We start from the raw sequence: 16,815 nt of genomic DNA on the forward strand, positions 1-16,815 counted from the left end.
TATATCTATCTTTGATCGTAATATGCCTGGAAAAGGCTTAAAATTACTAATATACAATGTGTGGCCTGTAATAGTAGCAAAAAATTAAACTGTAGGCTGTACTCCTCATACCGACCAACATTTGTTAAGCGACTTTTATAACTACTGATTTACCACGATCGATCTTCTCTTTGTCTCTACTACTACATGCATTTTGAAAAATGATGAAAGAATTCTGTGTTGAACTTTTATAATCGGAGGTTACTCTGTTCGTTAGCATCGTTGACGGATACTTTAGGAGAATCAGGGGAGGCCTCAATGGGCAATAAAAACATGTTTGTTCTGCTAAATATTATTTCAACTTCCTACATACTACTACCAATCAAAATAATATTTACAGATAATGGTTTTATACTTGCACTATACATTATTTGACAATTTATCACTCATGAAATGCACTGTACAAGTCGTAAATAATAAATATATTGTGAACTTTAAAATAAAACGGGTGTTATCCAGCTCTTTAATTTTCATGCCTCTGGTAGCATTCCTATTTCATTGTTGGTTAAAAATAATTTGTTTTTTTGTTTTGGTTGTTGGTGTTGTGAGCTCAAGAGCTCGTCTCAATTCAGAGGCTATATTGCTGTCAATTAAAACATGAACCTATTAAAAAGCTGTATAGCGCTCCTTACTCCACAACTTGAAGTCTACAGTTACACTCGATCGAAAGCATTTCATATATTATGTTAAAATTGGCTAATTTATAGTACTGTTAATAACAAATCAAAACCTTAATATACTATGATATAAAATAATGTAAATAATTAGAGTACGTAACGTATCCCGCTTAAATGTGGCATCATTGGGCAGTGGAGCGAGTTAGGGCCAGCGCAAACAGCCGAACGCACGAAAGCGACGCGCCTCATCTTAGTGTGCGCTGGCCTTTAGCACGGCCTCAAGTCGAGAAGTAGCTAAGCAATGCAAATTATAATACAAAATGATATGATTTATGATAACACCTTCACGGAAATCAATGTTAAAAAACAAGTTTGGATGTTCATTTCATCAATGAGATCTAAACCTAATGGATGATTATTAAAGACAAAATATACAATGGACAATAAAACAACGAAACAAATAATAAATAGATGACAAATGTCGATGTTGTTTTATAATGCTTATAGTAATCTGATATGCAGCAAGGTCCAGAACGAGTGATTGAGCCAACTTCGAAAATGATCAGCAGTGTAACTAATCTACTTGATAATTTCATTAGACAGAACAATGACAAGGTAACCAGCACCAGACATATCAGACTATGCACATAGGTTCCAACGATTTTTGTTTTTAAATTTTCGTACTAAAATCCGACGAATTTCTTTGGTTCTACACTAAATTACTACTCTAGCGTTATTTCAACAAAACAAAAATATCTAAGATTTTTTTAGCAGTTGGAACCTTAAATAAGCCAGAAATAACTATAATATTCCCGATCATAACTGGGATAATTTACATGTACCGCCTAGCGGTACGTGGGTTACACGTTAACACTAATTTTTAACTACAAAAAATGATTTTCCTTTCCAATATACAACCAAACTCAATATCAAATCAACAATGAATGTAATTTAACATTTTAATCACGATACTTTCAAAATGTAAAACAACCGCAATAATCTAAACCTAACAACAACAAATCGACAATTTGAGAGATAAATAAGCACATGGTATAAGCGGTTACAGCAGAGTCGTATCGACTATGGGTCTTCTCTTTATTCGTCCCAAAGTAGGGTTCACAAACAAAAATATGTATAGCGATAGAGCAGGCGGATTGTGTAACCCAGATACCAGTGCGCGCGATGCAGTCGGGCGGGGTCGGGTGTTGCACCGCGCACGCGCACGCGCACGCGCACGCGCAGCGTCGGGTTCACTTCACATGACGAGGGCCGCCGAGCGCTTGTCGCGGTTCTTGCCGCGCGCCACCGTCCGCGCCTTGTCCGCGGCGTTGTTGGCGAGATGCTGTTGTAATGGACAGGACATTAATTTGAATGATAGCAGTTAGAATATTTTTCTGAGATTCATAAGTAATAAATAATGGATTTGGTATATAAAAAATGATCTCGTTTGAATGTACCAAATCTCAGCAGTTAGTTATCTTAAGGCCCACTTGATTCACTAACCTTGGATTAACCGGTTAAACCGTTAACCCAGTGTCAAATTGTACTGGAAACCATGGTAACTTCAGGTTTAATCGGTTAACCCCGGGTTAGTAAATGGTGCAAGTGGCCCTTAGTCGCGTAATACATATTAATTGCGCGACGCGTCGGTTAATGGGCTAATCTTTCCGATAAAACGAAGAAGAGCGGCGGATCATTTTCATATCTGTAGTATTCGGGGGAAAATTTAATTGAACCTTCTTATGGCGACGGACCTACGACTACCTACAATGCATTGCGGCACTAGTATAGAGGTCGCTATACTTTAGAGAATAAAAGCCAACTGCAGTATATTACAACTTTTAGGAATCCCAAAGAGCGGTGATTGTCGTTTCTATTTCGTCGGGGACGCCCGCAAACTCTAAAGAACCGTACACGGCTCGCTCGCGGGGGCTCGCCGACCCCTGCTTTAGTACAACAAGGAGGTTCAGGCACCTGTTCGGTAAACAAAGGACGCTGGTTCAATTCCAGCTCTGGAATCGGAAATAAATATATACGAAGGAAAAAATGGCCAAATGCATTTTTTCCTTCGTATATATTTATTTGGCTTAAAAAATTGTGGCATTCCGATAGTTAGGTAATTTTGTTTTTCTCGATTAGTACTTCTTTAATTTTTTAGTTCGAATTGATATCTATTGATGTATATTATATATTTAGTATTTATTTATTCTTATTTAGGTTCTTTTTATTTATGTATATATGCATTATTTTTATTATATTTCTATTTATGTTTATTTGTAGCAATGTATATTGAAAACTTGCATTTCATTAATTTTAGTGATTGTACACTTTTGTTTTTTTTTGTCATTCGGCGTTACTTTCTGAACTCATTTCCTCAAAGGTTAACTGGAAGAGATCCCACAGGGATAAGTTCGTTGTTTCTTTTAATTTACTCTGCGACCGTGTTTTTCTTGTTTTTATTTCTATGTACAATAAAGTATATACATAAATACATATTTTACATATTTCGGTTTATAGTTAAAATAGGAGGGTGTCTACTTGTATATAACGCAAATTAAAATATTTTCATAGAAAATAATATAATATGTTTGGACTTCCGGTTCGAACGTCATCTTGATAGTAGCCTCGTGATTAATTCCTTTGTTTTTGCTCATTAATATTGTTTAAAGTGTAATATCGATAGCTTTATTATACAATAATCTAATGTGGTAGTGTGCAGTGAATGGAGAATTAATCTCAAAGCGTGTTTAACCACCATTTTGGAGTCAACGGCCGGTAGTCCACGTGCTTCTCGTAAAATCCAGCTATCGGTTTTACGAGATAACTACAACAACCACCGAACAGCGTCGTGCTCTAAGAGCATTTATTTTGTTCCTACCCTTTTACGTGACATTGGCTACGGGCAACACCGCCCTCAAGTCCATCAAGAAAAGAAAAGAAAAAGAATATAATATGTTGTTAGAGTAGAACGCTTCAGCTCACCCGATGCAGCTTGTTGAGCTTCTTCTTGGGCAGCGGGGTCGCGCAGGTGTCGGGCAGGCCGAGCGCGTGGCGCAGCGCGGACGAGTGCGGCGCCAGCGCCTGCAGCCCGGCGCCCAGCGTGGCGGCCAGCGCGCCGTACGCCGCGCGCGCCCACCAGGTGCCGCATTCCACCTTCTCCGTGCCCACGCGCACCGACAGCGCCGGGACCGTGTCCTCCTGGGATAACAAATAAACACGTTCATGCGGCGATTATTTCACCTGCGACCCTTGCTTCACCTCGTAAGTGTAAGGCCCGAGTGTACGCTCTAGTTGTGCGTGCAGCGGGGCGGGGCGTGCGGCGTGCATGTTAAACAAATGCAAACGTATAGGAGCGGCCTTAGTGCACGCTGCTCAAATCACTTCTGAGAGTTGTGAGCCCGACGCCACGCTGCACGCCCCTCCGAACGCTCCGCTTCGAGCGGCCACTCAGGCCTAGTCCCAGAATATTTTTGCAGTTTTGAATTTATAACCTTCTTTTATTTCATTAAATTCGATTTGTTTTTGTCTTTTTAAAAGGACATCGGAGCTTAAAAGGATACGGACATTATATGAGAGGCTAAAAATAACTTGGCCACAAAAACGCAGCTCACTTTGCATAGGTTGCGAGTTGCGACCCACGCGGTGATTCATTTACCGACACAATAAAAACACTAACTATATGTAGCACCAAAATATAATAAGTGATTAATCCTCATCACAGACTACGTGATCGTTCGATATTGATCTCATTGCCACTACTAACATCTACATTTTAATGTTAGAAACGTTTCCAAATATTTAAGATTTTGCGCCCTTGGTCATAAATATTAACAAGCCTCCATTTGTTATTACAAGTTTTACCTTTGTCCCTTTCTAACAAACACTGTCAAAATGAAAGATAAGAATAAACCCAAAAAGTATGAAAATAATGGCAGTCATCATAAACTTTATATTACTTTGAAAGTACGAGGTTTATAAAAGCACTTCAACACTCGGTGAAGTCAAAATTGATGCAAATGTAGCTTAGGCGAACTTTAACCACATAAATAAATATCTGCACTAGTCCTCGTACTGTATTCATACTCACCTCGAAGTACTTGAGTATGTCGCGGAAGGTAGCGCGCTGCAGCTTGCGCTCCTTCTTGGCGCGGAACTTGTGCGAGTCGCGCGCCAGCTCGTCGAGGCGCGGCAGCAGGCTGTCCACGTAGTCCGACGCGTCGTCGCCCGCCTCCGTTTCTGCGATGCACTCGTACGCGATGGCGAGCGCCCCTCCTGCGGCCATGCGCACCTGGAACGTGACGCGTTCGATAAGTATTTCTTTAATATTTTTCGACAATCGAACCTCAAATAACAGTAGGCACGTTTTAGGCATTTTCATATCCGTGTTAAAAAATATTAAAAAAAGAATGGAACTTTGATATAATTATTAAGGCTCAGACAGATGGTGCGAGTACTCGCACGCTAGTTGTAGTCAAGACAGCAGCAGCGCTCAGCCGTCCAGCACGGCTAAGGGATTGGACTGGCATTATTAATGGCCCACCTCTAGACTAGCAGCGGTCAGCAGATCAGCGAGTCTCGGCAGGCCGGGCGGCGTGGTCCGCAGCAAGGCGGCGGTGTGCTCGGCGGGCGGCAGCGACAGCAGCAGCGCCCAGCCGTCCAGCACGGCTAAGGGATTGGACTGGCATTATTAATGGCCCACCTCTAGACTAGCAGCGGTCAGCAGATCAGCGAGTCTCGGCAGGCCGGGCGGCGTGGTCCGCAGCAAGGCGGCGGTGTGCTCGGCGGGCGGCAGCGACAGCAGCAGCGCCCAGCCGTCCAGCACGGCTAAGGGATTGGACTGGCATTATTAATGGCCCACCTCTAGACTAGCAGCGGTCAGCAGATCAGCGAGTCTCGGCAGGCCGGGCGGCGTGGTCCGCAGCAAGGCGGCGGTGTGCTCGGCGGGCGGCAGCGACAGCAGCAGCGCCCAGCCGTCCAGCACGGCTAAGGGATTGGACTGGCATTATTAATGGCCCACCTCTAGACTAGCAGCGGTCAGCAGATCAGCGAGTCTCGGCAGGCCGGGCGGCGTGGTCCGCAGCAAGGCGGCGGTGTGCTCGGCGGGCGGCAGCGACAGCAGCAGCGCCCAGCCGTCCAGCACGGCTAAGGGATTGGACTGGCATTATTAATGGCCCACCTCTAGACTAGCAGCGGTCAGCAGATCAGCGAGTCTCGGCAGGCCGGGCGGCGTGGTCCGCAGCAAGGCGGCGGTGTGCTCGGCGGGCGGCAGCGACAGCAGCAGCGCCCAGCCGTCCAGCACGGCTAAGGGATTGGACTGGCATTATTAATGGCCCACCTCTAGACTAGCAGCGGTCAGCAGATCAGCGAGTCTCGGCAGGCCGGGCGGCGTGGTCCGCAGCAAGGCGGCGGTGTGCTCGGCGGGCGGCAGCGACAGCAGCAGCGCCCAGCCGTCCAGCACGGCTAAGGGATTGGACTGGCATTATTAATGGCCCACCTCTAGACTAGCAGCGGTCAGCAGATCAGCGAGTCTCGGCAGGCCGGGCGGCGTGGTCCGCAGCAAGGCGGCGGTGTGCTCGGCGGGCGGCAGCGACAGCAGCAGCGCCCAGCCGTCCAGCACGGCTAAGGGATTGGACTGGCATTATTAATGGCCCACCTCTAGACTAGCAGCGGTCAGCAGATCAGCGAGTCTCGGCAGGCCGGGCGGCGTGGTCCGCAGCAAGGCGGCGGTGTGCTCGGCGGGCGGCAGCGACAGCAGCAGCGCCCAGCCGTCCAGCGCGGCCGCGTGCAGCGCGCCCTGCTCCACGGCTAGCCCCGACACCTTGACGGAACCGTCGCCCTGCGAAACCGAAACACCATACTGTTATGCAAACGCCACGATAAATATAGCTGCGAACGAGTTCGCTTGACGCTGATAGAGACGACCGCTATTCATCTGTTTTTCACAAATTAATAACGGGTCGAACGTTTTTCGTAGCTGTGGCATATTACCCTTTGTAGGTTGCCAGTGATGACTGATGCCAGTGTACCTACGTTTTTAATAATTATATAAATACTCAAATGTAGTTCGTGTCTGTCAGGTCTGACAAATTTTAAGAACAATTTTTTTTTATTGGCAAAGTTAATAATAAATTCTCTATATCTTAATTTGTAAAGAGGTTAGAAAAAAATCATGGTGGTTGTAGTACCTTAAGATAGCTGCCACTGAAGATGGTTTCGTACATCCGCATGACCTCCAGGATTTCGGAGAGGTCTTCCTCGAGCAAGTAGCATACCACAGATAAAGACAGGCAACACTGCAATTTACAAATATAATATTACTAACACCCTTAATATAACCATAACCTTATCATTTATAATACCTAGTTAGAGAGTCGGTTGAAAAGATAGTTTATAACTAGGTACAGATGCGTCTGGATCTACTCGTAAAGAATGCGCCTGTTTGCGAAAGCCTCGCTCGCTAACTGCTTGTGCTTATAGTAGGGCAAGGGCAGTAAATATACGGAGCAGCGAAGTCGTCGTCAATAGAACTTGCAAATAATGTAAACAAACCATTTTACCTTCATTACTTCGTAATCTCGCTCTTTAAAAGGACAACCATGAAATTCAGTGTTTTTGTAAACATTTTTAATATTTGACTTTGGGCACAGTTCCATTTCTATGGAAATCGTCACCGCCACGCGCTATATATTTTTTTTTTTACGAAAAAATGTATGAATGCCTGCTTTAAAGTGATATTTTCCAGAATGAAGAATAAATGGCATACATTGTCCATTTTTATTTAGTGCAAATCGCCACACACACAATTTTTTTTTTTTGGTTTGGAAAGGTAGGTATAATTATTTCAAAAATGAATTCCTAATTATACGAACATGATATATGTGCCATTCTCAACCAAAAGGGTACTTATTGTCGGTTGACAACAAGGCGCTATTTCCATATAGCTCCAATTTGAAATCAACCTTATCGACTAGCGACAATGTGGTACCTTTTGGTTGAAAACGTCACATATTTGGCCTAGTTGCTAAGATCAGGAAGAAATATAGCATAGATTGGACCTGGGGAGCCTACCCTAACACCCCCCCCCCCCTTATTAGGGGGTACGTACGGTACGATCTCGTGGCTACCGGGTCAAAACAGCTTTGTCTGACCTAAGGAACAATCGTGCCAAGCGGCATCGCCTGCGACAAAAGTGCAGACTCACCGCACTTATTTACCCTACTACTTATGTACTCACGCGTGCAGTGAGCAAGCGATTCACGAATAGCGGGGTAGTGACGCATACGTAAGATTTGGGGCCCATTGCATAATAAAATACAAGCTAATTCTATTAGTGATTGCGTACAAAATCACTAATAGTATTTGATTGTATTTTATTATGAAATAGGCCCCTGTCACCTTATCAACAAATTTCTGTCACCGTCAATGAAGAACAGCCTATATATTTTCGCTTAATAAATGTAAATACAATAGACGCAACTCCGTGCACAGAAGAAACCAAATCGAGTTGTTTTTCTAGCTTTTAGTACTCTACTGGCACTCCCTTCTCTCTAATTGTCGACAGAGGGAGTTACCTTGGTAAGTTAATGTGAATAACTATAGTAGTAACTATGTAGTATCGTCCATGTAACCAACCTCTGTGCGAGTCTCGATGGAGGCGGTCTTGTCCACGGCGCAGGCGGCAAGCGCGGGCCGCACTTCCTTTATATACTCCTCTGTGCCGTCTTCACCGATCTGTCAATAAATGTTTGATTTGTACACCTGCATGCAGGTTGAAATTATGACAAAAATAGAATATTGATTGATTGATTTTACAATCTTACACAGATCAACCTAGTTATCGATTGCCGTGGTGAATCCGTAAATTCAATTAAAGATTGATAATTTGATTACTTAGATATCATCCGCCTCATAGTAGGAGATGAATAGGATTTGCAGCATCTCCAGAAGTTCAGCTGATGGCCCACTAGTAGCGATTCCAAGCAGTTTGACACTAACCTGTAGCGCTAACAGAGGCGCAAGAGACGCAGCTGCCTTCCTCTCCCCATCCCTGCCTCGCCGAATGGCCTTGGTGAGATGATCCGCCAGTGTTGCTTTATGATTGGCCAGCAATGGCGCCAGATATCTCCGTTGGAGAGCCGCCCGCAGTGATACAAAGGCGGCGGCGCGCGCAGCGTTCGCACGGGCGCCTAGCCCGTCGATGGTTTCCATCACTTTCTCTTCGAACTTCTCTTGGATTTCTGCGTCTATGAAAATAAATAAATAATTTAATCGATCCCGGATTAATACATAGTAATTCAGCATCAAAGCTAAGCTTCTTCACATGTCTTTCAGTAATCGATCTTTACATAGAACAAGTCCAGTCCATCTACAATCTATATTGATAGGGTTGTACTGAGTGATTTTATAAATGCCAGTTCACTAGCATCGCATACGGTTTTTGGTAAAGTTTAATTTTAACCTTGATTATTATTGTATTATATTCGTCAATATGAAATAACTAGAGTTGGCATGACAACAGTTTTCGTATGGGATTCAATTAAATAATCGAACGACAAATAACAAAATCGTCAAAGAACACATCACATGCTAAAAAACATAATTTGTAAAAAGCTGCCAATTGATGATTAATTCGATTATTTATTTTGTAAACGGAGGTGAACGAATGTTCCTTTTAGTATTCAAGATCATCTAAATATAGATTCGCTAAACTTTGGCAATGTCTGTAAAGTAATGGCGCACGTTTTTATGGTAAAACACTCGTTGATTGGAACTGAGTTTTATTAGAATTGTTTGCGTTAAAGTAAAGCATAGTGTGTAAATAATTAGGGGGATACCGACAATACGTAGGTTGGCCCTATCACGGTAAGCTGTCGTGAACTCGTGACTCATACGATTTAAACTTGTATTAACACTTGGCGCGGGTTCAGTGTTCCGACCGATTAAGTGCAGTTAAATGAGTGACCTTTCGTACGTATTTAATTAATCCAAATTATTTAAGGAGGTATTGTCAAGGTAAACTGTTACTAGTACCGTTTCATATACATTCGTTTGGCAAGGTTCTTCATGACATCATATCATACCGTACACCACATTACTTGACAAATAAAGACGTGACGAGTAATGCTCAAAAAAATTGAGATAAAGTGATGTTGAAATTAAGGTTATATAAAAATAGGTAAGACGTTTCTTACTGTTTCCATCTATATAGATAAGATACTTTCATATTGCATGCAGTAATCACTATAACACTCGATGGTGCTCAGGGCACTACCATTATTGTGTAACTGCATTACTGAGTTTTAAGGAGGACATTTTTAACATAAATATAGTATCTGGCGGTCTAGCATAAGTTGCGTTCTCGCGCGCGACTCCATACATCTAGCGCGACTTCAAGTATGGACTCGCGCGCAAGAACGCAACTTATGCTAGACCGCCTATAGTACCTACAGGGATGAAAACGAAGAGATCTATCAATGCTAGCACATAAAGAAGCAAAAACATTGTAGGTAACAGAGTTGAAACAAAACATTTTGTTATGAGTACTGTATAAATAAGATAGATTAGAGAATATATACCTACTAGGATAAAATTTATACCTATCTATTTCTCTTATCGTAATATATTTCAAACGTGCGGAACAGTTTCGTAATTAATCTCAGTAAATTGCATTAAAGTATTATTGAATAACACAAGCCGGTAATTAAATACCTATTAAGTAACTAACAAGCCATTAGAGCTAATCTTTTACCTATCATCTTATAGCTTATAGGTAATGATAATGAGTTTCTATCAGTTAATTGATCGTTAGACACAACACAAGTCAAAGGCCATAGTGAACTTTGTATAACTATGAGCAGTGCTTTTCTCAAATCATTAATTTTAAACTGTAAAACTTAAAATAACTCGATTCAGTTTCTATACGAAAAAAAAAAAATTGTTTACACTTGCAGTTTATGGCTGAAATATTCGAGATTAAAATTTACTTCAGTAGAATTAGAATCTTCGTGATGTAACAGTAAGGTCGATATTGAAACTAACTATAAACTGCATGAGGATATAGTTAGGTGTTATATCACCATGCACTTATTAGGTGTAGTGTAGGTATGTATAATCAGTTTGGCGTCTCGGAATATTCTTCAAGGTCGTTACAACCTTAACCTTACGAAATAGCTTACATATCATTAAAACAACTTTGTGATGACGTTGATCTAACTTTATTGGCTTCTTAATTGATACGGCCAATATTAACTATCATTTATTTTTGTCAGATTATATTAAAATATCTAGGTACAGCTCTCAAACTTTTATCTACAATACAATACCGTGGGTACAGTATGTTTGGTTTATATATAGTCTGTGACTCATGTTGAGCCATCATTTCGCGTCCAAAAGTCTAATTACTGAAAAGAGCAGACAGCCTATTTTATACAATGACCTTTTATTAATAATAGACGCGTGACGTTCATAGTCATAGTTGACAAAACTAAACTACAGGCAATATTGAGTAGATGATTGTGACACATTGCCGTTAGCCGTACGACATATTCAATATAGGTCCCGGAACCTATATTTGATGGCTCACGATCGAGCGCCTGGTGCCATATCTTCCTTCCTTTACTTACATCCATGATTTCATACGTAAGATTTGCGAGAGATGACATTTGTAAGAACCCACAACCCAGGTACTTTTATGAAAATCATGGGCACAATTGTGGCCACGTCATGACTGTCAATGACGAGCTGAATTGGTCCTAGATCTGTTCATACTAGGATACTTCGTGACTGTTCGCCTGATGTAAATTTTGCTCAGTAGGGGTGTCTGGCCAAAAGGGGATCGGTTGCGCGTAGTGTACTCGTATGTATACCGGGTTATGTGACAAGATTTAACGGAACCTCAGGACTACATCACGCTTTCCTAAATACTTATACTAACTACCGACCATTATCATTAGGCGCATTTTGGCTAACCACAAGTACCACAACAATAGGCATATTACGTATCTACATAATCATTTTCTACGTTGAAATAGTAAACTATACTAGTTAGTGCCTAGTCCGTGTTTTTGTAGTCACGCCACTAAGTTGACTTCCTCAATTATCGTTTATTATCTTATCAGATTCGATCTGTCAAACTATTTAAATGCTCATGTATGACGAACGGATGAGTTCCACGATGTTATTGTAATAATGGGTAAATGCACACTGTTTTTGGCAACATGGGGCACCTTCGTTTTTATTAAAATTTCTTTTGTGGTGGACTACTAGCTAGATCTTACGCTTTAATCTTCGTTGGAAATAAACTTTGTGATGCTGTGAGGCAGCGTAAGCCGGTGACAAATCACAGACCAATTTGGGAGCTCCTAAGGCGGTTGCGGTGCGTGACAAACATGTCAAATGACTTGATGATTTCTTCTTTTCTTGCTGTTGTTGTCTGTACATGTTCGTACTTGTGTTGTGATCGTCACGAATAAATATCTTTTATCTTTATCTTTTAAAATATCTAGTATTGACTAGAAAGAAAATGTGTCTCTGGTGACGTCACGTTTATAAGGCTAGGTAAAGATATCACTTTTCATTCAGGTAACCACCTGAACAAATGCGGCGATGTTTATTTTTCCATATGACGTTTATTTGGTTTGCATTTTTTACTCATTCGATATCAATATGGCTTAAACTCGTCTCTACAGACCTACTCTAGTTAGTAATTTTTTCCTAAAGGGGCCCACTGATATCAGTCCGCCGAACGATATCAGCCTGTCAGAACAAAAATTTGATAGTTCCAAACAAGTGACAGGCCTATATATAGTAAATGTAAGGTAACAGAACAAATTCTGCTGTATAAACAGGAAGATGATATCAGATTTCGTAGCTGTGGTGGTTACGTGGTTACAAAGCTGACCAATTAAAATTTATCCACTGTTATTGTAAACAATGGATACAAGGATTTCACTTAGCTCTGGCCTTGCTGACCCATCAGTTATGTTTGACACATCCTGCTGCTGAAAGTAAGGTAAATCACATCATCCCTGGATAGTTGATACATACCTGCTTCATCGTGAATGCTCCTCAGATCAGACTGCCCTGAGGTCTCTGACATGTTGTCGATAGTCATGTCTATGCCGGCATCCTCATCTGAGGAGTAGCACTGCTCTGTCCTCTTGTGCTCTGCAAGAGGAAATGTAAAACAATTGGTAGAGAAGAGCTATAAGTTCAGCTAACTAAAACTAGTTTTAGTATTACTACTACTACTACTACGGTACTAAACTGACAGTTGGATTGTTCAAATTTGGACAACTGATATGTCATTTTAGTACAATGATAGCAAGGAATATACACACAACTTAGTTAGTAGGACTATTAAGTAGTGAATTAGCTGAGCTACAAGCACAAATGCCATTATTGGTCAGGCAAGGTCATATTACATTTATATCTGCATATCATTTGTATGAACGTAATGAAATTGCTGCAGTTGTAACAAATAACAATGTCATTAAGGTAAGAAATACCAGAAAAGGCCAATAATCAATAAACCTTGCACACAGCTTTACTGTAGTGAAGGCCGTTCTGTTATAGGGTTATAGGTACATCTATGACAAACATACTATACAGGGTGGAAAAAAATTATGTGCTCTGGAGGGATAGTGCCTTAAAACCTTAAAAAAGTTAGCTCATTTCACTTAAAGCTGCATTCTAAGATTTTTCTTTTTGTCTTCAATTTCGCTTGTCTAAAAATATTCTTGATTACTAAATTATTGATTTTATGCATATTTTGTATGACAGACGAGTGTAAGACCTAATGTTTCTTAGAAATGTTATCATTAACTGTATCGACTAGTAGAATAAAACAGTGTGTTTATTTTTTGAATTTTTTTGTTGGTTCGATTCCCAGGCGACAAGCGAATTAATAAAAAATCATCACAAATCTAATGATACCTCATACATCAAGTTCTTTCAAAGCGAAAGTAAAGAAAATATATTTATCCGTATCCTGTTGGACTTTTGGGATAAAATGTATCCTATGACACTCCCATGATCAAGACAAATCTAACGATACCTCATACATCAAAATCCATCAAGCCACTAGATACAAAAAGAGGAAGCATGGCAGGCCAAGAAGAAGATGGGATGATGAGATTAAGAGCGCAGCAGGAGGTTGCTGGACTACAATAACGAAGGATAGGGATAAATGGAAAGTCAGGGGAGGCCTTTGGCTACAAAAGGCATACAGATGGAAATATATATAATTTCCATCTGTATGCCTTTTGTAGCCAAAGGCCTCCCCTGACTCTTAGTTGTTAACATATATATATATAATGTTAACAACTGTTATGTATAGACAATGGGGGTAGGTTTTGACATTTGGGTACAAAGTGGGGTAGTACAAAATGAAATGTACTTACAACACTTGTCTGAAATAAAGGCTATTTCAATTCAGTTCAATTTAATGACACTCCCGATGATCAAGACGAATCTAACGATACCTCATACATCAAAATCCATCAAGCCGTTTAGGCTACAGGAGGCCACAAAGATACATACATACTTACATACACTCGAAAAACATTACCCTCCTCCTTTGGCAGTCGGGTAAAAAATAAAAACATTTCCGGTGGCTAAAATTGCTTTAAATCATTTAAAAACAACCCAAAACAGCCCCCCACAGCGTCAGTTATCCACAACTTACAAGGTGACTTATTTTAAGATCCAACCCATAGTTGTTACTATTCCAGTAATTTAATACTCATAGCGTAATGTTGCCATTTCATTGTATTATTAAAGCCATGCCAGACTATTGCGTTACAAATATGAAACTTATCATCTCAAATTACATAATTGATGTTTTTAGAATACAAGGTTATAAGATTTTGGTTTAATAAAGTTAAACAAACCAAAATTTGTTTTTGTAAACATTGTGATTGGCATGTTATGAAATCGTGAAAGTAATGCTTGCGCCAACCACTCGACGCAGGCTTGCGAAATTAGTGGCTTTTGCTAGTGCCAAGCTTTTGTGTCTGCGTAACATATGCTAGGTACCTGACTAGGTAATGCCTCAAGTATAACGACCGAAGTCAAATACGTGGACGCGGTCCGGAAAGTCCACGAGCACAAGGTCACCGCGTGATTGCATTCTTGTGCTAATTTCCAGGTCCACATGTAATTTTAACAATAAGCTTCCAAACATTTGAGAACCAACGGGATAAACTCACCGTATTTTCCTTTTTTCTTTCCTTTCGGCATGGTGTATCAGGTTTTACACAAAGCTGTCAGACGACTTAAAATGAAACTAAATTATATTCACTAAATTATTTTCTAACTTTCCCACTTAATCAAGACGGAGAAAAGTTCAATATATCAGTTCTTATAGAATGATTTGGGCACCGAATGCAACATAAAACTAAAATTTCAGAAAAACTTTTTAACATGTTTAACCGTATAACATGCACACTCGACTCCACTGCTTTGCGCAATGCGCTGTCTGCTGTCTGGTTGGCTAGCTGTCATTTAAAGCCACCATTTTGGATTTAAGTGTCGCCAGGATAACAAATCAAAATCGAATTATTAATTATTGGTGAGAAATTTTAAATCATAATAAACTTACGATAGATCATAAGATCATAACGAATGATTGTTTCTGTCTTTAATATGTATAATAAACACTTTTTTTTAATTTACCATGTTATCTGCATTTCGGGCTTCTGTTTGTAGATAAAAAATTTGTAGTCAGGCCGAGATAAGTTAAATATACAGGTTGTCCTTAGCCATTGGACAAATCCGAAATGTACTGCATTACGGTATTTAGAATCAGCAAAGAGGATATAATAAGATAGAGCGGTACTGTCATAGTAGATTTTGTAACCACAGTAAATTCACTGCCATCTATCGATACACTTTTAAACTAAAAATGAAGATTTATAAAAATACGATAAATGAAATTAAATATATAATATAATAATAAATGTATTTAAATATGGATAAATGTTTTTTTTTTATTTGCATTAATTTTTTTTATGATTTTGACCCATGTTCTTTCACTGATATGAGTTAAAATTGTTAAATAACAAACGAAACCATCAACGCCATCTATGCGACAGTAGGCCAAAGCTAGTAGCGCCCTCTGAGCGGGTATCAAATTTTCTTGATTTTCGAGGCACGTTTTTTCCTTAGACTGTGTCCATCTATTACGGAGTTATATCTATCTTGGGAATCAGTATACCAAGTATCATAACAACCGGTGTAGCGGTTACGAAGAAATTAACAAATTACGATTTTTTACTTTGGAGTAGCCTGTGTTAATAGCTCCTGAGGTAATAAATAGTATGAAACCTTCTTCGACCTTATTGATTATCTTTTTTATTTATGACATTAATAAGATTCTGACTTTTGACAAATGTCATCATTGCCGCACGTTTTCGAACAAGTTGTCAAAAACCCTGCCAATGATTCATACAGTGTCTTTCTTTTTGTAGTCGATCATTGGAATTAATTTTTGTTCAAATTTTTTTATTTTATCTTTTGTTCTAATTAAAAAAATATAAACGTGAGAGCATTCCTGAGCAGCAACCCTACGTGGGATTTCAGGGTTTGTCCAATGGCTAAGGTAAAATAAGTGCAACGATTTTGATAGCACACGCAGCAGCACGTAGCAGTGTTATTTTAAACTTCAAACTTCTATGAAATAATGACGTATAGTAAATAACACGTGCACTGCGTATGCTATCAAAATCGTTACAGACATATACCTCGGTCCAATGGCTCCTCTACACGATGGCCCAGCATAGGCCAGTCCAAGGGACGCAGTTATGCGTTAGAGGGAGCAAGTGATATTGCTATCCCGTTCCACCGCATAGCTGCGTCTCTTAGACTGGCCTACGCTGGGCTATCGTGTAGAGGAGCCATAACTCTACAAGTCCTGAAGTCCGCTATTAAGATATTTTTTTTATATATGGTAACATTTTCTGCGAATTCTGACATCAGCCAGTGACGTCCTCCGCCGTCCCTCAAAACAAAATCGACTAGAAGAGGATAGTTAATCGATTTTTAATTAAATAACGTGGTGAAATATTTTATATTATCGACCTAATGGTAAATATAGCAACTTGTTTAATGTTAATGTCTTTTTTCAACCCCTTTTATGCGATTTGGAAATACCTTAATTGGC

At 40.3% G+C, this 16,815-nt stretch overlaps 1 protein-coding gene across 1 annotated transcript; it reads right to left on the reverse strand.

The window, feature by feature from the left end:
- Positions 1–325: 325 nt before the first annotated feature.
- Positions 326–15,139, reverse strand: LOC134743172 (interferon-related developmental regulator 2). Its single transcript, XM_063676547.1, has 9 exons — positions 14,864–15,139; positions 12,702–12,821; positions 8,652–8,899; positions 8,289–8,387; positions 6,842–6,949; positions 6,310–6,492; positions 4,744–4,944; positions 3,639–3,854; positions 326–1,998 (listed from the first exon to the last, which is right to left on the reverse strand). Exons 1-9 carry the CDS (start codon positions 14,892–14,894, stop codon positions 1,912–1,914), a joined length of 1,293 nt encoding a protein of 430 aa, XP_063532617.1. The 5' UTR covers positions 14,895–15,139; the 3' UTR covers positions 326–1,911.
- Between the last annotated feature and the right edge of the window lie 1,676 nt (positions 15,140–16,815).

The sequence above is a fragment of the Cydia strobilella genome, chromosome 7, assembly GCF_947568885.1.
Source record: "Cydia strobilella chromosome 7, ilCydStro3.1, whole genome shotgun sequence".
In the NCBI taxonomy this organism is placed as follows: domain Eukaryota; kingdom Metazoa; phylum Arthropoda; class Insecta; order Lepidoptera; family Tortricidae; genus Cydia; species Cydia strobilella.